General features: G+C 46.3%; 1 protein-coding gene across 8 annotated transcripts in view; it reads right to left on the minus strand.

The window, feature by feature from the left end:
• Positions 1-356: 356 nt before the first annotated feature.
• Positions 357-25,612, minus strand: part of LOC140425557 (serpin B6-like) — a 39,261-nt gene continuing 14,005 nt past the window's right edge. For 7 of the 8 annotated variants that reach the window (XM_072509988.1, XM_072509987.1, XM_072509983.1 and 4 more), the window contains 6 exons: positions 10,208-10,377; positions 8,168-8,305; positions 5,188-5,305; positions 3,026-3,168; positions 2,779-2,934; positions 357-969 (listed from right to left, as the gene is read on the minus strand). In XM_072509988.1, the coding sequence (XP_072366089.1) occupies positions 565-969; positions 2,779-2,934; positions 3,026-3,168; positions 5,188-5,305; positions 8,168-8,305; positions 10,208-10,375 (1,128 nt within the window). In that variant the 5' untranslated portion in view covers positions 10,376-10,377 and the 3' untranslated portion in view covers positions 357-564. Of the gene's footprint in view, positions 970-2,778; positions 2,935-3,025; positions 3,169-5,187; positions 5,306-8,167; positions 8,306-10,207; positions 10,378-23,436; positions 23,460-25,612 lie in introns of those variants that run through there. The other variant, XM_072509989.1, reaches the window with a different exon arrangement.

Below are 25,612 nucleotides of genomic sequence, written 5' to 3' on the forward strand. Positions count from 1 at the left end.
CCCTAGTAGCCCGGCGTAGGATTTCACTCATGTGGAAGGAAGCGAAACCCCCCGGACTGGAGGCCTGGATAAACGATATGGCGGGGTTCATAAAATTGGAGCAGATGAAGTTTGCGCTGAGAGGATCGGCTCAAGGGTTCACCAGGCGGTGGCAGCCATTTCTCGACTACCTAGGGGAACGTTAGAGGGAAGACAGATGACCAGCAGCAGCAACCCGGGGGGGGGGGGGGGGGGGGGGTGGAAAGTTTTAGTTTATGTTAAATGATTAGTTTACCATGTTGATTAGCCATTTGTTCACTGTTAAATTTTCTTTTTTGTTATGTTTGATTTGTAAGGGGAAAAAATTGTGATCGAAAAAATTTTCAATAAAATATATTTAAAAAAAAAAAGATAATAACAGACATTATGTGGTATTCAGGACCAAAGTTAAGTTACATTATTAGCTGCCACCACAATTAACTCGCCGTGAACTATTCGAAATGGTAAAGACCCAAGGTCCATAATTATTGCAGAGATTGGTACAAGCAATATTAGACAGCCAGTTATAGGTCATTGAAGCTCTTTCTAAGGTGTTGAGAAGCGTCCAAAGAACAGGATGCCTCGAGTTTTATTGTGTCTGATGAAAAATAGGAAAGGATGATCAGCTATGAACTCATCAGTGAAGTTCAAACACCGAAACGTCATGGTGACCTCCGTGCTGGCTGCTGCTTCACTTCCTTCCTCATGAACCTCCACAAAGGACTTGTGAATCACTTTGGACAAAGACAGGACGTCTGACTCAGCCATCCCGGAGAAATCGGCACTTTTCGCATCAAAAGCCTCCGACATTCCCATGGTGGAAAGCGTGGACCTCAGGTCGTAGCTTCCTTCCAGCGTGAACCTGGGCAGGTAAACGAGCACTTCGGAAAGATCCAAGTTTTCTGTGCTGGTCCAGCTCGATAGCTTCTCGTACGTCAGCTTCCTCTGCAGCTAAAATGGGGGACAAATCGACGCTGGATGAGACAAGCTAACTCCGACCTTTCCCAGGAGCTCCGCACGGGCCTTTCCCTAGCACTCGGAAACAAAGCCTGCTGTTGCTGATTATTATAAACTTGCCCCTCCAATCCCTTTCAGCTGTGAGACCATTGTGCAGAGTGTGACAAGACCCTCCAGCTAAACTTCCCAATTAAAAAAAAAATCTGTCCCATTACCGCTACACGAGAAACTTCAACCAGTGAAACGTTAAGCATTGCTACGTCTTTACAGAATCAGTCATGTGACAAATGAATTTATTCTATTCCTTATGGTCTTATTAGGTTCATGATCAATAATGGGATCAGGGGTTATGGGGAGAAGGCCGGAGAATGGGGATGAGAAAATATCATTGATTGAATGGCGGAGCAGACTCGATGGGCCGAGTGGCCTAATTCTGCTCCTAAGTCTTATGATCTTGTATTTCCAGTAATGATCAGTTGTCACATTGCCCTAAAAGGAAAGGAGGGAGATGAGGCAAAGTTTTTTATTTTTAAATCATGACTACCACAAACATCCTTTTTCGACAACTCCATGGCAAACCCAGAAGAACAGAAACACATATCAAACTTTTTCCCTTGCTTTAGCCCGTTTTGTCACTGTTACTGAACTCAGCAAGGTTCCTGCGACAGCACCTTCCAAACATACAAACGAATTAGGAGCAGGCGTAGGCCACTCGGCCCCTTGAGCTTGCTCCACCATTCAATAAGATCCTGGCTGATCGGATTGTAACCTCAACCCCACACCCCAGCCAACCCTGATAACCTTTCAAACCCCACCCCCTTCCTTGTTAACCTAAACAGCTCTGCCTTGAAAATATTCAAAGATGCTGCTTCCGCTGTCTTTTGAGGCTCTTGACCCTCTGTGAAAAAAACACTTCTTCCCATTTCTGTCTTAAATGTGTGACCCCTTATTTTGAAACAAAGTGACCCCTAGTTCTAAATTCCCCAAGAGTAAACATCCTCCGCTCACCCAACATGTCAACACACATCAGGATCAATACCCATGATCCCGAGCATATAGAAGGGCGAGGACAATAAACACATGGGAGCACCCTCGCCCGCAATTTATCCCCAAGTCCCATACACTTGGTGGGATTATATCGGCATCCCTTCACTGTCACTGGGTTAAAAAGTCTTGGAACTCCCTTAGAGCACTGTGGATGGACCTACACCACACGGACTGCAGCAGTTCGCCATCATTACCACCTTCTCAAGGGAAATTGGAAGAGGCGATAAATGTTAGTGTTATGTTCTGCTTCTTCATGTAGCATAAACTGCTTCCTTGATGTATGCTCTGACAAAGGAAAGTTCAGACTTGGAGACAGGTTTAACACATTTATTGAACAGTTAACAATTCTCCTACTTGAGTTCGACTCTCCTGCTAATCTTGCTATAGTAACTCAGTCTAACTAACCAGTCTGCTCTAAGCCACGTGGTGGGTGTGATGCTTCTGATCTGCCCCTGTCCTTCTCTCTAAGTGCCGCCCGTGGAAAGAAAAAGAGCATGTGTGCCCTGTCCTTTTATATGGGTTGCCCCCTTGTGGTAGTGTCACCTCTGGGTGTCTTGACTGCCCATTGGTCGTGTCCTATTCTAAGTGTTCATTAGCTGTATGTCTGCATGTCATGATGTCTCTGATGCTCCCTCTAGTGTTTACTTAGTCTTAGTGTATTTACATTAACCCCTTGTGTATTTACAGTGATGCATATCACCACAGTTAGCCCCGCCAGCAATACTGGCATCTCAAGAACAAATGATTAAAAATCACCTTTTCCAGTCCGCTGATTTCATCAGGCAACAGGATGATCATACTCAGCTCATTTTGAACGTAAGGGAGCTCCAGGATATTAGTTGCAATTTCCGCAATGTACGCGGTGTTGAACATTCCTTTCTGACACATCATTTTCACTGGCTTCGATTTGTCCTGTGGAAAAAATACAGCTTTTAAGATTTACTGATTGCCTATAATAAATTTAAAACTTTGCTTTAAATATTTTTCTGTCAAATTCTAGGACCTTTGTGACTCTGAATAGCCTTTCTTCAGTGTCACCTTCATCAAATTTCTTCTCCCAGTTCCCTTTGAAGTAGATGGCGTTGACAAGAACGAGCTTAGACTCCTGATCAATTGTGTCTTGGGCTAACAAGTTCCGGATCTTACCTAAAGTTAAATGGTGCACAGCGTTTATTATATTTGTAAATCATTTGCAGCATTTGAAAGTACTTTCAGCGCAGAATCAGGCCATTTGGCCCAACGAGGAGTGGTGGGGTATGCGGAAGTCCAAAAAAAGTCAGCCGCTAGCCTCGGTGGGGCGGCAAAATCAGAAGCTCCCTTTTAACATCGGGTACCACAGGACTTCCCGCTGGCCTCTAGCCAACACTCCAAACCTCAATATCCATATCCCCCGCCCCCCTCCCAACCAAGCTTCACCTGTCATCCACGCTCTGAGGCCCCCATAACGTACCTGGTCCTGGACCTGTAATTATATCAAGTACATCATCTTTGCATATATGAATGATCATGCAGAATAGTGTGTAGTTACAGCATCCAGCCACTAGATGGAGTAAAAGCACATCTCACAACCCACACGGTGGTCCACATGATCTTGGAGGGAGTTAGTAGAGAGGGTTGGAGACAGTTGTGTTTTTCAGTAGTAATATATATTGTAATTATTTGATCTAATACTTAGCTTTTTCGGCATACTTAAGAATTCACAATTTATAGCGTAGTGTAAATAAATTGACTGTGATTTAGTACAAAGTCTGCATGTTCTTTGTAGCACCACTACAACCTTGAAAATATTAATTTAAACAAAACAAAGAACATCACAGGACCTAATGGCTGGTAGTGGTTCAGGATCCGGTTTGCAATTGAAGCAAGTTTTTCTTCACCTCTGCAACAGCCGGGAATTAACATCCCACTTTTGGGTTCCCCAGAAAATCAGTGAAGGCCAGTGAGATGATGCGCCAAAGCTGTCACAAAGGAGGAAGTTCTAGTTAAAGGACCCCTGGCAGTTCGGCTGAACTGGACACAGATTCTTGCGCTTTCAGCAGCCACACAGAACAAGCAGAAAGGAGCCCAGCTCATATTCCAGTGAGCTGAAGGTGTCAGCAATGAGCTGCAGTGAACACTGGAGCGGAGCTTGGTCCTGTCTGTAGACCCTGTGTTGATGAAGGGGGGGGTCTCACTCACTTACAGCTGGACTCTCACTCACTCACAGCTGGACTATCCCCTTTGTCCTGTGGCACTCGGCCTGAAATGTAGCTCGGAAGAAAACAGCTGGTCACGCTGTTGGTGCTGCCTTTCCTCTTGATCCCTGCCAGAGATGCCACCCATAGCTGTGCCTGTGCTGCTGTGCAGGCTGGCAGTGAGGCAAGGCCGGCGGTTCGGAGGGGGGAGGCTGGCGGAGGGTGAAGGGGAGACGAGGATGGCGGCGGGGGAGGAGGGGGGAGGATGGTGATGAGAGGGGAGGATGGTGATGGGGTAGCGAGGATGGCAGAGGGGGCAAAGACGGCGGCAGGGGAGGGGGAGGGGCGAAGACAGCGGCAGGGGAGGGGGGGTGAGGACGAAGGTGGGGGAGGGGGAGGGTCAGCTCAAAGTGAGTGACGCCCAAGACAAGTAATTGACTGTCACGAAGTTGGAAATCACATGTCAAGCATGAAGAGCACTCTCTCTCTCTCTCAGAGGAAGTGCTGTCAGCACCAAATTCTCAGTTTTCTCTGCGTGTCTGTGTTACTAATAGATGACCTTTACAATTTGCGACAGCTCAGGAAATACGTGCGCTGGCTGTGAAAGCCACACTGCTGGTTACGTTTAAAGTCGATTGATTGCATGATGTCAAATCCGACAGTTTGACAGGAGTTTCCTGCTCAACTGCAAACCCACCCAGCCCAATCCGGGAAGTGGGGCTGATGATGTCAGGTTCCTGATCCAATGCCACTTTCGGGACTTTAACACCCCGTTCCCCTTCCGCCTTCCCGTTTCCCCTTTGCAGTTCAAATTCCATCTTTACTTTCAAAAAAATTATTCCTATCAGAATGTGCTTATCGATGTTTAAAAATGAAATGATTAATCGGTGAGCTAATTTAATGGGAGATTTGAATGGCCCCTTGGCCACTATTCACTGAGGGATAGACTGCCACAATCAGGAAATCTAATTTTGTAAAATTGACATTTCACCCTCAGTCTGTTCTTCCAACCACAAGTTGATGTGGATTCTGGCCTCCTCGGATGCTCCTGCAAAATCAACAGCGGTAACTTTGGCCCGGTAGAACTTTGATACAGATTCAAGGTATCCCTGCAAACACCAACACAAAAGGAACACATTGAAACGCAACAGGAAAGCTGGCAGGAAATTGCAAAAATCAGCAAGCAGAGATACGGATTCAGGAAAAGCAAAACGTGAAACATTGTCACCTAGGACTGAGTACAATGGATAAGCTAATAGCACTTACTTATTCCACATTTTGTTGTTCTGCGTCAATTGATATTAAATTTACTTGCACTATATGTAATTCAGATATGACTCTTTTCTAAAATAAATTTAGAGTACCCAATTTGTTTTCCCAATTAAGGGGCAATTTACCGTGGCCAATCCACCTAACCTGCACATCTTTTGGATTATGGGGGTGAGATCCACGCAGACACGGGGAGAATGCACAAACTCCACATGGACAGTGTCCCTGGGCCGGGATCGAACCCGGGTCCTCGGAGCCGTGAGGCAGCAGTGCTAACCACTGCGCCGCCGTGCCGCCCAGATACGACTTTATTTGACACGAGTAATTATTGACTTATTCCGTTCAATTCAGTTTATTTATCTTATGTGGTAACTAATTCTTACTTTTCATTAACAGAGACTCACAGGAGCTTTAAATCATTATCTATCATTTCTTGATTTTATTTTCACGGGCCGGGTGTGTTGCCCATCCCTAATTGCCCTTGAACTGAGTGGCTTGCTGGGCAGTTAACAGCCAATCACATCGCTGTGGGTCTGGAGTCACATGTAGGCCAGACCAGGTAAAGATGGCGGATTTCCTTCCCTGAAGGACATTTAGTGAATCAGATTTTTATGTCAATCGATAATAGTTAGCGTGCTCATCATTACAGTTTGAATTCTCTGGATTTTATAAATTGAATTTAAATTCCACTTGTTACCATGGTGGGGTTTGAACCCTTATTGCCAAAGTGGTGCTTAAAATCCCCATTTTATGCCATGCCATGTTTTCCATGCCATCCCTCTTGTGCCACCCCCATTTCGTCCCTTCATGTGCCATCCCCAACCCAAGCCATCTCCCACTCCATTCCCATCTTCCCTCCCCTCCTTCCCGTCTCCCATGGCAACCCCTCCTTCGTCTCCCATCACAATCCTTTGTTACATTGTATATAAAACATTCAAGGCAGACACGTAACTGGGTCTGAATTCACCCTTAAACTAATTATGCCAACTTAAATTTTAAATTAGTTCTGTTGAAAAAGGTTTCTCAAATATGTCACTCTTTTGCCAGTTCCAGGATGAATTTAAATGAATCGTGCTGTTTCTCTGACTGCGTGAGTTGGATTTAATGGAGGTGACGGGGGCCTTGCCTGCTGGGAGGGGGAGGGGGAGGGGGAGAGGCCATCCATGGATCTTCCCGCACTAACTTAATCAAAGTGGAGGCAGGAGTCCCCATCTGCCACCCTCCCGCCTGATTAATGCACCCCTGCCAGGGATGGGGGGGGGGGGGGGGGGGGGGATTAAAGGCCACCCCATGTGTGCAGAGGGTGGGGCAGCTAAAACCATTCTCTCTTTAGACCTTTACGCAATCATCCATTCCTCATCAAAAATACATTCAATTGCAAAACATTTAATAAGGAGAGTGGGCCGTGGGTGAAACATTGGTTTTATTGTTGAAAAGTGATGTATTTACTTAAAAAGGAATCTTAAATAAAAGTAGTGAAGAGGTGTAAAAGGCCAGGAATCCTTCAAGAAAAGCAAGTCCAAAAAGAGGTGTTAAGACTGGTTTGGAAGAAGTTCCACGAGGACTAACTAGTTTGGTTGAGAAGTCATGTAAACATCTGTAATCTGGTTGCTGCTTTCTTTCCTAATGGAGACCACCTGGAATCTACGTGATATCCCTTCTACTTTCGAAGCATGCTGATTAACATAGAGCGAACTCTGGACAATGCTCGGTCACGATGGAAATGCTCAGCCCAGTTGCTCGTTTCACACTGTGTCCCAGACACATGGATATATGGTAAGGATGAGTGTTTGTCTTTTAGCACAAGAGAAGCTTCACCTTGTAAGTTGGGAGTCTGTAGAACTGATGTTCAGCTCTTCCAAGCGGCCCACCTCCGGCAGATGTGATATGGTGTAATGATAACACGGTGCTGAGGTAGCGATGCTCACTGCTAAAACTGAACTGTTTTGCTTTGCAATGGGGGAAAAAGACAACGTGAGAAATATTCCCCTGAAACAAATCCTCTGAGAAGGATCTGTGTATGAGGATTCCAATTACTTAAGCGGCCTGCCCCTTGGTCAAATAGTCAGTAATGTGGTTTCCATTGTACAGTCTGCACAGTAGATAAAGCTGGAATAAACAATGACTTGTGTAGCCCTTTTCAGGTCCACCGGATGTCTCAGTGCTTGACAGCCAATGAAATACTGTGCAGCCACTGTTGTAATGTAGGAAACGGGACAGCCAATTTGTGCACAGGAAGCTCCCACAAACAGAAATGTGATATCGACCAGATTGTCTGTTTTTCTGATGGTGATTGAGGGATAAGTATTGGCCAGGACATCAGGGTTAACTCCCCAACACTTCATCAAAATAGTGCTATGGGATCTTTTATATCTACCAAGGCGAGCGGGGTTGTGGGGGATTGAGGGGGTGTGGCATGGGCGGCACAGTAGCACAGAGGTTCAACACTACTGCTTCACAAATCCAGGGTCCCAGGTTTGATTCCCGGCTTGGGTCACTGTCTATTGGGCATTCTGAATTCTCCCGCAGTGTACCCGAACAGGCGCCGGAGTGTGGCGACTAGGGGATTTTCACAGTAACTTCACTGTGGTGTTAATGTAAACCTACTTGTGACAATAAAGATTATTATTATTCAGTTTAACACCTCATCCGAAGACAGGATGGGCTCGTTTCTTAGTTAACCATTCTCCATTGCATCTTACAGGGTGAAAGTTGAAGCTTTTTTCCATGAAGAGACCATTTGCCAACTTCAGAAGACAGGCACTGCTGAGGTTGCTCAGTTTGGATTGCAGTCTCTGGAGTTCAGAATGGGTGTGTCCTTCCGCGTCAAAGTGCAGCACCTACAAACAAGAACAGGAGTCAAATTCATTCCTAAAACTCGACCATGAGAACCTTTTATCTTCAAGCATTTCATAAACTTTAAAAATGTGATTTTCTTTTTGTTGCTCAACAGGGTGAGAGATGTTGATGCTGTAGAGCGGAGTATTTTTTTCCCCGTACTGGGCTCTCAGCTGTCACCTTCACGAATCTGGATTGGTCATTGAATCATAGAATCTCGACAGTGCAGAAGATGACAGAAGGCCCATCGTGTCCGCCCTGCCCCTCCGAAAGAGCACTCTGCTTTGGCCCACTCAGCCGTCCCATCCCAGCTACCCCGCGTAATTATCATAGCCAATCCACCTAACCTGCACATCTTTGGACTGTGGGAGGAAACCGGAGCGGCAGGAGGAAACCCACGCAGACACCGGTAGAACGTCACCCGGGGCCGGGATCGAACCTGGGTCCTCAGCGCCGTGAGGCAAGCAGTGCTAACCACTGCACCACCGTGCCACTCCCAGTACAGAGTTCTTGACCTGCGAGAATCAACTGATTGCTTCACAGGCAGGACAACTGGTTAAGGTTCTCTGACCTCGGAAGAGTAAATCTGCCAGGGTTCCCACTACTGATCTCTCTTAGTGGTGAACCAGATTGGACTTGTGAGATTGCCAGGGAAGGAAAGGGTTCTGCTCCTTGGTAATGACCTCTTAGGTTGATTACATTGCCAAGCTAACATGGGATTTACAGCACAAAAACTGTGCCATTCAGCTCAACTGATCAATGCCAGTGTTTACGCCCCTTACCCTGCACCATATCCTTCCATTCCTTTTGTCCTCACTTGTTTAACATCCCCTTTAAATAGATCAACACTATTCATCCCAGCTACTCCCTGCGGTAACAAGCTCCACATTCTCACCAAGAAACTTCTTCTGAATTCCTTATTGGGTGCATTATTTATGGCTACATCTGAAAAACAGAGTTAACGGCTGTGGTTTTCCAGTCCCGCCCATAGTGAGAAGTGTCAAGGGCGGGACGGAAAATTTGTCTGGCTTTGGGTGGGAATTTCCGCGACCGCCCAGATCCCGGCCAATGTTTCAATCTCGAGCTGAAACGTTAACTCTTGATGCTGCTGAGGATTTTCAGCAATTTGTATTTTGTTTGTGTTTATTTCAGGTTTCCAGCATTTGCAGTATTTCGCTTCAAAGAACAAAAACAAAGAAATGTACAGCACAGGAACAGGCCCTTCGGCCCTCCAAGCCTGTGCCGACCATGCTGCCCGACTAAATTACAATCTTCTACACTTCCTGGGTCCGTATCCCTCTTTTCCCATCCTATTCATGTATTTGTCAAGATGCCCCTTAAATGTCACTATCGTCCCTGCTTCCACCATCTCCTCCGGTGGCCTTCAGGCTACATTTGTGGCCCCTAGCTTTATCACTGCCATACAACTGGAAACATCGGCAATGAACGGCGCGTAAAGACCCTCAGACCCATCCAGACTTTCTCTAACAGGCGTCATATCATGTGTATCACAACACATACTATCTCCCCCACTACACAGTAAAGCCATGTGATCTTGTGAGAAATGGGGGCAAGAAAAAACCCTTAAAATAAACATGGCCATTCTGGGGGTTGGAATAAACCAAGGAAATTTGTTTCAACACATCTACGCCATCGAAACTAGGCCAGGAAATTGCTGTGCCGCCGATTCCTGTATTGTCCCCGTCCTTTAATAGGCTGTGACGATTAACAGATACTTGATTAAGGTATTGGAGAGGTTGCATGGGAAACAGGGATACAGATGGTTAGATAAGGAAAGATATAATAGAAGTCAAACGCTATACAGTTGAGCTCTCTGGACCATCACTTTTTGTACTGTAAAATTCTATGACTCTGATTATACAAAGAATATTTAGTACACCCACCTTAGCCATCTGTCTGCTGGTGTTGCCCTTGGCTCCAAGATGCACCATACCCAGAGCAATTGATATACTTAATGGAGCAAAGAAAATATTCTCGGTTCCGTTATTTTCACAGAGATTCAGGTAGAGGTCAAGGGCAAATCTATCACTGGCTTTGGTTTGAACGTCCATTGCTGGAAAGGAAGAGAAAGCAATACTTGTGAATGTAGCACTCCTTGCAGCAACTCCAAAATAATTTTCAAAACTAGGGACTGCATTTTAAGGCATCCCGGTGTGGGGCTCATAAAATACCGAGTATGGCCGTACCCCGATCTCCCCGCTGCCAACTCCTGACCTGTCTCCCATTTTACATCCCAGTTGGGGGCGGAATCTTGACCTTGAATAAGTAATGCTACTTCCGGTGTAAAATGGCGACAGGGAGGCCAGTTTTTGGATGGGTGGGCTCCCTGTCAACCTTTCATCAGCACAGCTTGGCAGCAACATGTACTGTTGTACAAGATGCATGGCAGCGACTTCGCAAAAAGATTATCCAACTGCACCTTCCAAACCTGTTACCTCTTCCACCTAGAAGGACAAGGACAGGGCAGGCTTAAGAACTCCACCGCCTGCAAGTTCCCCTACAGCCTGCACACCATCCTCTATATCACCGCTCCTTCATCGTCGCAGGGTAAAACTACAGCCGTTAGGAATGGGCATTAAATTCTGACCTTACCAGCAGCACCCACACCCTATGAATGAATCTGGGGGAAAAAAATCAAATAAATGAAATGAAATTCAGACGGGTTTGGTAACAGACAAGAGGTTGGTTCTGTCAGATCTCTACTCAGGCATTGAAGTTGAAAATGACCCACTATTGCCTTTCAAACTTTAAAAAATTAGTCTCCTGAGAAATTGTTAAGATTGTAGCCTGAAGAGCCTTAAGATTCAGGGGAGGCAGTGGTGTAGTCACTGAGCTAATAATCCAGAGGCCCAGACTAATGTCCCAGGGGACCCAGGTTCGAATCCCACCACAGCAGATGGTGAGGTTTGATCTCAATAAAAGTCCGGAATTAAAAGTCTAATGTTGAGCATGAAAGCATTGTCAATTGTCGTAAAATCCTATTTGGTTCACCGATGTCCTTACCCAGTCTGGCCTACATGTGACTCCAGACCCACCGCAATGTGGTTGACTCTTAAAATGCCCTCTGAATTGGGCTGAGCAAGCCAGTCATTTTAAGGGCAATTAGCGATGCCCACATCCCACGGACTAATAACAAAAAAAGGAAGAGGAAGCAAAGACTGAGGGAATGTATAGAATTCCAGTTCACATTATTTATTTACTTAGACCTAGTAACCCTCTCACCGAGAGACGCATGAGGCAGTCACGACACTCATTCATTCATTCCTGTCCGCAACCAGTGTTGTCATGTTTCTCCTATGTCCATTGATCAGTCTCTACTGTTAGTCTTGCTTGGGTGACCCTCTTCTATGTCCAGTGGGGTCTCACTGCTTTGACCTGATGACGGAAGTCAAGTGACGCGGCCAAGCCAGCTGAGCCATCCTTTGCAGATGGTGGAAGAAACTGGGGGCTGTTCTGAGTGCTTTCTTTCTTCAGTGTTGGGTTAACAATCAGACCAATGTGTGGCCAGAGTCACCCAAAGACATCTGTGTGGTGGTATGTATTAGGGGTAATACGGTACACCAGGAATGCCGAGCAGCTATTGGAGGACAGACGCTGGATCCCGATTGGATCCTCCACCTACTGGGCTCCACCCAGATAGGAGGGATATAAGAACCTGGGTTTAATCCCCGCAGCTGCATTCTGTGAGTGAGCTGCTGGGGAACAAGTCTGCTCAATAAAGCCTCGATTGAAGTTCTTTACGTCTCGCCTCGTGTTTGATCGGTGGTGCTACAATCTGGTATCAAAAGCTTCCCGTTTCCTCTCTCGGCAGGTTTTTTTGTTCTGCAACCATTTCGAGTGGAGGGAACATTTGCACCGTAGAAGCTAAGTTTTTTTTTGTAATGGAGGGCTGTCCCAAATATTTTTCCGTTCCTTCAAAGTTGATAACGGTAGTTGATAACTGCAGGGGCTGGTTTAGCACACTGGGCTAAATCGCTGGCTTTTAAAGCAGGCCAGCAGCACGGTTCAATTCCCGTACCAGCCTCCCCGAACAGGTGCCGGAATGTGGTGACTAGGGGCTTTTCACAGTAACTTCATTTGAAGCCTACTTGTGCCAACTTTGTTCCGATCGGCATAAACATTTGTTGGTTGCTGGTGGTTTGCTGTCGTCAGATTTGTTGTTTTCCTGGCGTTTATGGCGAGTCTGCACTCTCTCAGTGCGCTCCCTTTCCCTTGCTACGTTTACAGGAGCTGGGGGGAAAATAAGTGCCAATAAGACAGTTGGACCGAAACTGGTCCCATCACCTGCCTTGTGACATAAGATGAGCACAAGAGCAGCCAATTGTGAAGATCAACACCCCTCCACCCAAAGCACGTCTGACCCAGTTCTGGGTTGGGCGATTCTTCAGGCTTGATTGGCCAGCAGGTAATAAGGGCCGATTTTAGAATGCCCGAAGTACAGCTGACCCAACGTTTAGCCGGTAGATGTTTCCACAAAACAATCACTGAACCCGCTCGGAACTCTTAAATCAGTTAGCAGGCGTTGTCATCGAAAGGTGTTTTAAGAAGATAATTATCATGAAATTCTTCTCCCCGACTCCCTAACACATCGAGCGCACTCTACCCTCCGTGGCTCCCACACCCTCCCCCAGGGATGCAGACTACCTAGAATTAATCTCTGTCATTGCTGATCGCATTGCAGCCGCTCAACCCAACAACATTACTGAGGCCCGAGGCCCAATTTTGGTTCAGGCGCACTGTGGACCCATCGCCTCCCCCCCCGCTTTCATGCTCCAAACAGGTGCCAGCAAAGTTACAGCTCAACAGTTCCTTCAAATGGTAATTTCAAGCATAGAAAGGGGGGGGGGGGGGGTGCAGGGAGGAGAGAAAGAGCGTAGGGCACATCCCAGTTGCAGCACAGAGAGAATAGCAGACCAAAGGGTTAACCACACTATGTGCGAAAAGCCTTGACAAAAACGGAGGTTGGAGGTTAGAGGTATTATCAGAGCGCCTAGAGGCAAGTGCATCAGGGGATTGTGGGTGACAAGGCCTGAAAGGTGTGATGTGTGTTTTTCTCATAATTGTTCACCAGCATTGAGTCAGCATCGCTGAATAGCTACGAGGAGGTCCAGCTCTGGCCACAACTGTCAAATTCCCATCAGTGGTTTCATTGCTCAATGTCATGTCTTATTTTTAGGTCTTATTCAAGCAGATCGTTTAGTTTGCTGACTCCAGGGTCCTTACCAGACGTTTGTTCTGGGCTGAAACCAAAGAGAAAATGCTGGAAAATCTCAGCAGGTCTGGCAGCACCTGTAGGGAGGGAAAAGAGCTAACATTTCGAGTCCAGATGACCCTTTGTTCTGGGCTGTGCAGATTCAATTGGTGGGATTTTGCTGATGTTCGGAATATGCTGCCTCTTAAAGCCATTTGGTAAGCCTGTACATCTAAACTCTCGCTATACTATTTCAAGCATCCAAAGTGCAGTGTGGGACAGTCTGGCCGCATCATGTTCATATAAAGAACAAAGAACAATACAACACGGGTACAGGCCCTTCGGCCCTTCAAGTCTGCACTGACCATGGTACCTGCCTTATCTAAAACCATCTGCACTTAAGAGTCCGTATCCTTCCATTCCCACCCTATTCATATATTTGTCTAGATGTCCCTTAAATGCCGCTATCGTACCTGCTCCCGCCACCTCCCAGGCAGCGCATTCCACGTATTTACCTCATGTGTATAAAACTCGCCTCACACATCTGTTCTAAACTTTTCCCCGCACAGGTTAAACCTATGTCCCCGAGTATTTGACTCTCCTGCCCTAGCAAAGAGCATCTGACTATCCATTCTGTCCATGCCACTCATAATCTTGTAGACCTCTATCAGGTTGCCTCTCAATCTCCATCATTCCAGTGAGAACAGACCGAGTTTATCTAACATCGCCTCATAGCTAATGCCTTCCCATACCAGGCAACATCCTAGAGGATGTTTCCCCCTCGTGGGAGAGTCTCGGACCAGAGGGTAAAGTCTCAGAATAAAGCGGTGTCCATTTAAGACTGAGGTGAGGAAGAATTTCTTCTCTTAAAGGGTTGTGAGTCTTTGGAACTCCTTGCCACTGAGAGGACATGGGGGCAGAGTCCTAGGGTATATTCGAAGACTTTACCCTCGACTCTTCCGAGACTCTCCCATGAGGGGGAACATCCTCTCAGCATTTACCCTGTCAAGTATCTGAGGAGTTGTGTTAGCCGTTTAGCTGCTGTTGTATAAAGAGTGAAAAGTTCTGCTCCTTCTCACAAACACCTTTATTTTCCTTTAACACAATTTTGTACAAAACTCTATCATCACATCACATGTGCCAAGGGCCACCTGAAGCTTATCAGTGTCAATTATTGGATACTTAACATAAATGAGACATTTAATTGGAATGCCTCTTTACCCATTTCTTAACAGTCTTCGCTTTCTTGGAGAAAAAAATAATAATTTGGTGAAAACAAAATTACAAGAAACTCAAAAACACACTCAATTTCCCCCCTTCTTTTTTTCAGGTTTGGAAGGAAAAAAAAACAATGTCACAGAAACAGGTGCCCTTCTTTAACAATATCCAAATGTTTTTGTGAACCAGCTCCTCTTTTCCTAAAGCAGTCGGACAATTGATAGCTACTGTTGACCCATTTAATTTTTTGCTATCTCCCCTCTGTCTAACATCTGCTTCAAACTTGCGATGTCTATCCTTAACCTTTTCTCATTGACACTTTTTGTAGAGTGCACATTTTCCCCAAGGGATTTATTGTCAATGTGACACTCAATGGGTATGTTACCCAAATCCCCTAATCCCAAAATTTCTGTCAACATCTGAGATATATAAGATGCCATATCCACCGTCTCTACAAGGCTTAATGTCTCAGCAGCCAAAGTGCTTTTGCCCACTCTCCTTATTTTCTTTGTTTCCCACACAAGAGGGCAACATTTACCATTGTTCCCCAAAAGGAAAATTATAAAACCTCCTGCGCTTGAAACCCCATCACATAAATTTGCATAGGATGCATCACAAGAAACTATGAGTTTCATTTGCCTAAGGTCACCTAAAACCGGGAATCTCAAAACACACTCCTGCATTTTTAGTTTGACCAATGCTTTATTTGCTCTTATTATGTCTTCCACTTTGGGATCATTCATTTTTGTACTCAACTCTAAAACATCAAAACTAACATCCGGTGTAGTCTGTCTATCTAACCAATTCAGTTGCCCAATTAAACTTCGCAGTTGCTCTTTTTCCATCTTTGAAACCACTGCGTCTTTTTGTGAAACCCAACCACAACTAATTGCTATTGGGCTGATGCTCTCCAAATAAGATTGCTGTCGTAAACTTAGTCTGTCCGATTTCCAGTCTAATAGATTTAAATGCACCGAAAGTTTGACTTCCAAACCTGAATTCTTTCCTCAAACCAGAGATTACAATCGCTTTGAAATCACTAGTCCCACCCCACAAAAAATCATCGACATGCATCATAAAGATGCCAGAAAGATTTCCTTTGTAGTGCCAGTAAAACATTGCTGGATCTGCTTTCAACTGACAACAGTCTAACTTTACCAAACTGACCTTACCGAAAAATACCAGACTCTAGACGCATCATTTAATTCATATACACATTCGTTCAACTTCTGTGTTAGCTGCCTCTTTAGGAGGACGGGGAGAAATGTCTCTCTGAAGCCCCTGCAAAAAGGCAGCTTTTATATCTATAGATTTGCATTCCCATGCCTTTGTGGCTAATAGAGCCAAGAAGATCTTTAAAATAACCTTTCCTGCCGTAGGTGAATCTACCCTTAAATCCTGATCTTCTATGTTTTCTTCAAATCCCCTCGCCACAAGCCTGGCCAATGCCTTACAAGTTCCATCCGGAAGAACCTTTTCCGTGCAAATTCATCTGTGGGATAGAGCTCTTTGTCCCCTATCCGGTACTTCCGTGTACACCCCAAATTCACACCAACTATGCAGTTCATGCTGTTTGGCATCTTTGATAAACTTTTTCAGCTAATTTATTGGAAGCCACCAAAATCTCACATGCTTCTACTCCTAGTAGTATTTATAGTCTTACCCATGTTCCGAGACCTTGATAAACTACGTCCCCTCTCCCGCCTGGTATCTTGTTCTGTACTGCTACTGCTTGATCTTTCCCTTCTGCTGTGGGATGTCCTTTAAATAGTTCTCAACCTTTTCCTGCGAACCTGTTCACTATCCGATGTCCTATCTGAACTGGCACTGCGTTTCTGTGGCCTCCATTTTTGAATGTCATGTTCCCAATCCATTGTCTTGACACCCTCCCCTTAATGCTGTACATTCAACCAATGTTTATACTTTACAGTGGCCTTCCCTGCTCTACTATTAACAGTCTATTACATCTATTACAGCATGGTTTCTTCCATTGACTATACTTATCATAGAATTTACAGTGCAGAAGGAGGCCATTCGGCCCATCGAGTCTGCACCGGCTCTTGGAAAGAGCATCCTACTCAAGGTCAACACCTCTACCCTATCCCCATAACCCAGTAACCCCACCCAACACTAAGGGTAATTTTGGACACTAAGGCCAATTTATCATAGCCAATCCACCTAACCTGCACATCTTTGGACTGTGGGAGGAAACCGGAGCACCCGGAGGAAACCCACGCACACACGGGGAGGATGTGCAGACTCCGCACAGACAGTGACCCAAGCCGGAATCGAACCTGGGACCCTGGAGCTGTGAAGCAATTGTGCTATCCACAATGCTACCGTGCTGCCCTCAGTTGTCGTCAGTTAGCCAGGCTGTACGATGCTTACTTTATTTCATGTATTAAAGGGAAGAAATGAGCAAACCTAGGGCATTGTGCCTTCCTGGGGAGAAAGAGATCTTATCAATGCATACCAAATGTTTCTGGAATGTTTGGTATTACTCCTAATGGAGGTCAAATGCATTCCATTGTCTGGAACAAATGAGATAAGAGGACAGGATGTCAGCGAAGTGCCACACCTAGCTTCACTTTTAGGGGAAGTTGAATAATACACACAACAATCACACTAACCATCCATCATGAACAGCTAACAAAGCTGGGTAATTGGACAAAATGGATCTTCCCACTTGTGCCCCAATGGAAAACCTGGTCTGGATTTCAGAAGACATCGTGATGCAGCCGACACGGAGTTCAATGGAAGCTGAATGGGGAATTCCTCCCACCAGGAAAATTGCCAAGCGCCATGTGAGAGCTGATCACACTGCTGTCTTGACATGGATTCCTTGGCTTAAACATTGTTTGTATCGATTGATACTATCTTCATGCTTGTGTAAACTGTCTAAACACAGACCACAATCAGTAAGAATAAACAAAAACACCTCCTCCACAATAGTCCTCAATACCGGGACCCCGCAAGGCTGCGTACTTAGCCCCCTACTATACTCCCTGTAAACACACAACTGCATGGAAACATTTTGTTCCAACTCCATCTACATGTTTGCTGATAATAGGACCATTATAGAATTTACAGTGCAGAAGGAGGTCATTCAGCCCATCGAGTCTGCACCGGCTCTTGGAAAGAGCAGCCTACCCAAGCCCACACCTTTACCCTATCCCTGTAACACAGTAACCCCACCCAACCTTTTTGGACACTAGGGGCAGTTTAGCACGGCCTATCCACCTAACCTGCACATCTTTGGACTGTGGGAGGAAACCGGAGCACCCGGAGGAAACCCACGCAGACACGGGGAGAACGTGCAGACTCCACACAGACAGTGACCCAGCGGGGAATCGAACCTGGGACACTGGAGCAGTGAAGCAATTGTGCTAACCACTGCGCTACCGTGCTGCCCGTAGTCGGCCAGATCTCGAATAATGACGAGTTAGAATACAGGAGGGAGATTGAGAACCTAGTGGACTGGTGCAGCGACAACAATCTTTCCCTCAATGCCAGCAAAACTAAAGAGCTGGTCATTGACTTTAGGAAGCAAAGTACTGTACACACCCCTGTCAGCATCCGGGCCGAGGTGGAGATGGTTAGCAGTTTCAAATTCCTAGGGGTGCACATCTCCAAAAATCTGTCCTGGTCCACCCACGTCGACGCTACCACCAAGAAAGCACAACAGCGCCTATACTTCCTCAGGAAACTAAGGAAATTCAGCATGTCGACATTAACGCTTACCAACTTTTATAGATGCACTATAGAAAGCATCCTATCTGGCTGCATCACAGCCTGGTATGGCAACTGCTCGGCCCAGGACCACAAGAAACTTCAGAGAGTCGTGAACACAGCCCAGCCAATCACACAAACCTGCCCCCCCATCCATTGACTCCATCTACACCTCCTGCTGCCTGGGGAAAGCGGGCAGTATAATCAAAGACCCCTCCCACCTGACTTACTCACTCTTCCAACTTCTTCCATCGGGCAGGAAATACAGAAGTCTGAGAACACGCACGGACAGACTCAAAAACAGCTTCTTTTCTGCTGTTACCAGACTCCTAAACCACCCTCTGATGCACTGACCTCATTAACACTACACCCCTGTATGCTTCATCCGATGCCGGTGTTATGTAGTTACATTGTGTACCTTGTGGTTGCCCTATTATGTATTTTATTTTATTTTATTTTATTTTCATGTACTTAATGATCTGTTGAGCTGCTCGCAGAAAAATACTTTTCACTGTACCTCGGTACACGTGACAATAAACAAATCCAAATCCAAATCCTACACTATTTGCAGCAGGATTAACAGACCAATCAATCACTTGGGGGGAAAAAAGAGCATGATTGTAGGAAAATCCTGCCTGTGGCCAGATTTCTGCTGGGAAGGCTAAAAAACCATGTAGCCTAGACCAGCCTCATCCAGAGGCGTTGAAGCCTCGGTGTTCGTAGCCATCAAATAACAAGAGAGGTGGAAAGGTTAACATCACATTTTCCAAGAGGGAAAAGCGGGTCACGGGATCAAAGTTCAACAGCACCTCGCTTTGAACGGCCTTGCCTTCCGCAGCGACCCATTACACTCAATTCCTGTCAGTCAGACGAGGACTCGGGGGGGGGGGACAGCCAGATTTGTCATTCAGATAGATATCTGAGTAACATAGAATCATAGAAGTTTACAGCATGGAAACAGGCCCTTCGGCCCAACCAGTCCATGCCGCCCAGTTTTTACCATTAAGCTAGTCCCAGTTGCCCGCACTTGGCCCATAACCCTCTATACCCATCTTACCCATGTAACCATCTAAATGCTTTTTGAAAGACACAATTGTACCCGCCTCTACTACTACCTCTGGCAGCCTATTCCAGACACTCACTACCCTCTGAGTGAAGAAATTGCCCCTCTGGGCCCTTCTGAATCTCTCCCCTCTCACCTTAAACCTATGCCCTCTAGTTTTAGACTCCCCTACCTTTGGGAAAAGATGTTGACTATCTACCTTATCTATGCCCCTCATTATTTTATAGACCTCTATAAGATCACCCCTAAGCCTCCTACGCTCCAGGGAAAAAAGTCCCAGTCTATCCAGCCTCTCCTTATAACTCAAACCATCAAGTCCCGGCAACATCCTAGTAAATCTTTTCTGCACTCTTTCTAGTTTAATAATATCCTTTCTATAATAGGGTGACCAGAACTGCACACAGTATTCCAAGTGTGGCCGTACCAATGTCTTGTACAACTTCAACAAGACGTCCCAACTCCTATATCCAATGTTCTGACCAATGAAACCAAGCATGCCGAATGCCTTCTTCATCACCCTGTCCACCTGCGACTCCACCTTCAAGGAGCTATGAACCTGTACTCCTAGATCTCTTTGTTCTATAACTCTCCCCAACGCCATACCATTAACTGAGTAGGTCCTGGCCTGATTCGATCTGCCAAAATGCATCACCTCATATTTATCTAAATTAAACTCCATCTGCCATTCGTCGGCCCACTGGCCTAATTGATCAAGATCCCGTTGCAATCCTAGATAACCTTCTTCGCTATCCACTGTGCCACCAATCTTGGTGTCATCTGCAAACTTACTAACCATGCCTCCTAAATTCTCATCCAAATCATTAATATAAATCACAAATAACAGTGGACCCAGCACCGATCCCTGAGGCACACCACTGGTCACAGGCCTCCAGTTTGAAAAACAACCCTCTACAACCACCCTCTGCCTTCTGTCGTCCAGCCAATTTTGAATCCAATTGGCAACCTCACCCTGGATCCCGTGAGCTTTAACCTTCTGCAACAACCTACCATGCGGTACCTTGTCAAAGGCTTTGCTAAAGTCCATGTAGACAACGTCTACTGCACTGCCCTCATCTACCTTCTTGGTCACTCCCTCAAAAAACTCAATCAAATTTGTGAGACATGATTTTCCACGCACAAAGCCATGCTGACTGCCCCGAATCAGTCCTTGCCTCTCTAAATGCTTGTAGATCCTGTCTCTCAGAATACCTTCTAGCAACTTACCTACTACAGACGTTAGGCTCACCGGTCTGTAGTTCCCAGGCTTTTCCCTGCTGCCCTTCTTTAACAAGGGCACAACATTCGCCACTCTCCAATCTTCAGGCACCTCACCTGTGGCTGCCGATGATTCAAATATCTCGGTTAGGGGACCCGCAATTTCCTCCCTAGCCTCCCACAACATCCTGGGATACATTTCATCAGGTCCCGGGGATTTATCTACCTTGATGCGCTTTAAGACTTCCAGCACCTCCTCCTCTGTAATATGCACACTTCTCAAGACATCACTATTTATTTCCCTTAGTTTCCTAACATCCATGCCTTTCTCCACCGTGAATACCGATGAGAAATATTCATTCAGGATCTCACCCAACTCTTGTGGCTCTGCACATAGATGCCCTTGTTGATCCTTAAGAGGCCCTACTCTGTCCCTAGTTACTCTTTTCCCCTTTATGTATCTGTAGAATCTCTTTGGATTCTCCCTTGCATTATTTGCCAAAGCAATTTCATGTCCCCTTTTTGCCCTCCTGATTTCCCTCTTAACTCTATTTCGACAATCTCTATACTCTTCAAGGGATCTACTTGATCCCAGTTGCTTATGTACGTCATATGCCTCCTTCTTCTTTTTGACCAGAGTCTCAATATCTCGAGTCATCCAGGGTTCCCTACTTCTACCAGCCTTGCCCTTCACTCTAAAGGGAATGTGCTTACCCTGCACCCTGGTTAACACATTTTTAAAAGCCTCCCATTTACCAGCCGTCCCTTTGTCTGCCAATAGTCTCCCCCAATCTACCTCTGCAAGTTCCTGCCTGATACCATCAAAATTGGCCTTGCCCCAATTAAGAATTTTAACTCTTGGGCCAGACCTATCATTCTCCATAGCTATCTTAAAACTAATGGAATTATGGTCACTTGTCCCAAAGTGATCCCTCACTAGCACTTCTGTCACTTGCCCTTCCTTATTTCCCAAGACGAGGTCAAGTTTTGCCCCCTCTCTAGTCGGTCCATCCACATACTGAATGAGAAATTCCTCCTGAATACACTCAACAAATTTCCCTCCATCCAAGCCCCTAATGCTATGGCTGTCCCAGTCAATGTTGGGAAAGTTAAAGTCCCCTACTACTACCACCCTATTATTCTTGCAGCTATCTGTAATCTCCTTACATATTTGCTCCTCAATTTCCCGCTGACTATTTGGGGGCCTGTAGTACAGTCCTACCAAGGTGATCTCTCCCTTCTTATTTTTCAGTTCCACCCATATAGACTCAGTGGGCGAACCCTCGGATATATCCCCTCTAAGTACTGCTGTGATGTTCTCCCTAATCAAAAATGCCACTCCCCCTCCTCTCTTACCTCCTGTTCTATCCTTTCTATAGCATCTGTACCCTGGAACATTGAGCTGCCAGTCCTGCCCCTCCCTTAGCCATGTTTCAGTCATAGCTATAATATCCCAGTCCCATGTGCCCGTCCATGCCCTGAGTTCATCCGCTTTGCCCGTCAGGCCCCTTGCATTGAAATAAATGCAGTTTAATGTAGACCTTCCTTGCTCTCTGCCCTGCTTTCTCTGGTCATGCTTTACACACTCTCCCTTCCTGCCTTTTGTTTCTGTCCCCACTGACTTCCTACATCGGTTCCCATCCCCCTGGCACATTAGTTTAAACCCTCCCCAACTGCACTAGCAAACACCCCCCCGAGAACATTGGTTCCGGTCCCACCCAGATGCAGACCGTCCGATTTGTACAGGTCCCACCTCCCCCAGAATCGGTCCCAATGTCCCAGGAATTTGAAACCCTCCCTCTTGCACCATCTCTCAAGCCACGTATTCATCCTAGCTATCCTGTCATTCCTACTCTGACTATCACGTGGCACTGGTAGCAATCCTGAGATTACTACCTTTGAGGTCCTACTTTTTAGTTTAACTCCTAACTCCCTAAATTCAGCTTGTAGGACCTCATCCCGTTTTTTACCTATATCGTTGGTGCCTATATGCACCACGACAGCTGGCTGTTCACCCTCCCCCTCCAGAATGCCCCGCAGCCGCTCCGAGACATCCTTGACCCTTGCACCAGGGAGGCAACATACCAACCTGGATTCTCGTTTGCGTCCGCAGAAACGCCTGTCTACTCCCCTTACAATTGAATCCCCTATCACTATAGCTCTGCCACTCTTTTTCCCGCCCTTCTGTGCAGCAGAGCCAGCCACGGTGCCATGAACCTGGCTGCTGCCACCTTCCCCTGGTGAGCCATCTCCCCCAACAGTTTCCAAAACGGTAAATCTGTTTTGGAGGGAGATGACCGCAGGGGATCCCTGCACTGCCTTCCTACTCTTCCTCTGTCTGTTGGTCACCCTTTCCCTATCTGCCTCAGTAATTTTAATCTGCGGTGTGACCAACTCACTGAATGTGCTATCCACAACTTCCTCAGCATCGCGGATGCTCCAAAGTGAGTCCATCCGCAGCTCCAGAGCCGTCAAGCGGTCTAACAGGAGCTGCAGTTAGACACACTTCTTGCAGATGAAGGAGTCAGGGACACCAGAAGGGTCCCTGACTTGCCACATCTCACAAGAGGAGCATGACACGGGTCTGAGCTCTCCTGCCATGACTTAAACCTGAAGTTAAATTTGAACTACACTACACAGCTAAGAGAAAGTCAAAGAGAGAGAAATCACTTACCAGTTACAAGCCAATCACTTACCTGCTGGCTGTGATGCAATTGCTCCAGAGACTCCCTCACAGGTCTGCTTCTCTGCACCTCCTTCAGGTGAGCACCAAATTCCCTTAACTAGTTAATTAATTTACTTAATTAATTTGATTTTTTTTTTTTTTTTGTCACTCCCCTCTTACCCGAACTCAGCCTTACCCAAACTCAGATACTCTGTTTGCCTTCAGCACTCCGTTTCTATAGGCACTTCAGCCACACCCTTTGTATCCTTCCTGATTTACAGTCAGCCAATAGGCCTGCTCCCAAAACTGATCTCTCTCCCGAACAGCTGACCTGCAAGGTCAGGAAGTGGTTAATCAGTACTTACCTCACCCACGGCGCGCCCTTTTAAACTGTCCCCTCTGCCTCGCAGCTACCGCGCTTTTTGAAACTCCCGCGCTGTTTCCAAGGTCCTGGCTCCCTCTCTCTCCCGAACAGCTGACTTGCAAGGTAAGGAAGTGGTTAAGCAGACTGACCTTTTCCTCAATAGCTGCCGATTTAGCCCACTGAAGCTATCAGCAATTCCCTGAAGAAAACATTTTAAACGCCCGTCTACAATTCTCAAACGCCTTCTTCGAATTCTCGAAGCAACATTTCCTGCGTTACAAATGCGTTCAGTAGATTTTCTCGATCGGAGGGGTTTCAAATGATCACTTATTCTCCAGCAACAGGGTAACTGCTGGACAAACAACTCCAGAGATTGAAAACACTCAGCAGGTCTGGCAGGCTGTGTGGAAGGAGATACAGAGTTGACAGCCTCAGTACTAACCCCATGACAATCGGTGGAGGTAGTCAGCTGCTCAGTGAAATACACAGAACGCAACCCCAACCTGCAACACCCACACCCACCATCTTGTTACCTGGATATCCAGGATTCGAAAGCTCCAACCAGAGAGAGGCAGAGCACCTCGCTTACCTATTTAAATCAGGCTCCCAATGCAATTGGTGGCCAAATTCAAGATTAATTTGGGCTCCACAGGGCAGCACGGTGGCGCAGTGGTTAGCACTGCTGCCTCCCGGCGCCGAGGACCCGGGTTCGATCCCAGCCCCGGGTCACTGTCCGTGTGGAGTTTGCACATTCTTCCGGTGTCTGTGTGGGTCTCATCCCCACAACACAAAGATGTGCAGGGTAGGTGGATTGGTCACACCAAATTGCCCCTTAATTGGGAAAAAAAGAATTAGGTACTCTAAATTTACATATAAAAAATCTTGGGCTCCATGGATTGATCAGGTGGTCTGACCACATAGCAGCGACAAGGGGGCAAGTGCTGCTGGCTCCCCAATCCTTTTCCAGCACTTCTTGGGGGCTAGGAGGAACAGGGGTGTTGGATCCATTGAGAAGTCTTCTGTTGTTTCTGCCCACTGGGGCAAAAGTGGGAAGATCCATTTTGTCCAATCACCCAGACCACTCATGGAAGCCCTCCCCAACTGCCAATCCCTGAGTTTTAGCCTCTGTTAAGGTATTGTTCAGAACAATTCAAGGAATGGTCACCAAAAGTGTTCCGAGTTAAAGAGACCATTGCAGTAACTAGATTTAAAGTGGGACAGCAGACTTCAGAGATGAATGAAACATTTTGTGTCATTTTAGTCCAGTCTCGAAATTGAGAGTTAAAGAAATTGTGTGAACAGTTTGTACAGCCGTCGAGATAAGGGTTGATGTAAAGTCCTGAACTGGGAGAGTAAAGAAGCATTGTATCATAATGTAGTCCAATCCAAAAATGTGCCGATTAGGTGAATTGGCCATCCTAAATTGCCCCTCAGTGCCCAAAGGTTAGGTGGGGTTACGGGGATGTGGCGGGGGTTTGGGCCCAGGTGGAGTGCTCTTTCGGAGGTTCGGTGAAGACTCGATGGGCCAAATGGCCTCCTTCTGCACCAAAACTAATTAGCGGTCCCGTGACTCTGTTCCTCCGCATTTTAATTTTTTTTAACGTTACTGTCTTTTAAGCCAGGGTTCCATTCTGGAATCTTCCCGTCCAGTTAAAACATCAACAGGGATCATAAAGATGCTGAATGAGGTGTGGCTACTTTTGCAGCAGATATGGGAGCAATATAGAGCAGTGTTGTCCACCAGATGGGGCAAGTTGATGCTCGAAATCAGGACATTAGGACCCTGAACAGCCATTTGATTGGGGCACAGGTTTGTTTAATGCAATCTGTGGCCACGTTAAAA

The sequence above is a fragment of the Scyliorhinus torazame genome, chromosome 6, assembly GCF_047496885.1.
Source record: "Scyliorhinus torazame isolate Kashiwa2021f chromosome 6, sScyTor2.1, whole genome shotgun sequence".
NCBI classification, from domain to species: domain Eukaryota; kingdom Metazoa; phylum Chordata; class Chondrichthyes; order Carcharhiniformes; family Scyliorhinidae; genus Scyliorhinus; species Scyliorhinus torazame.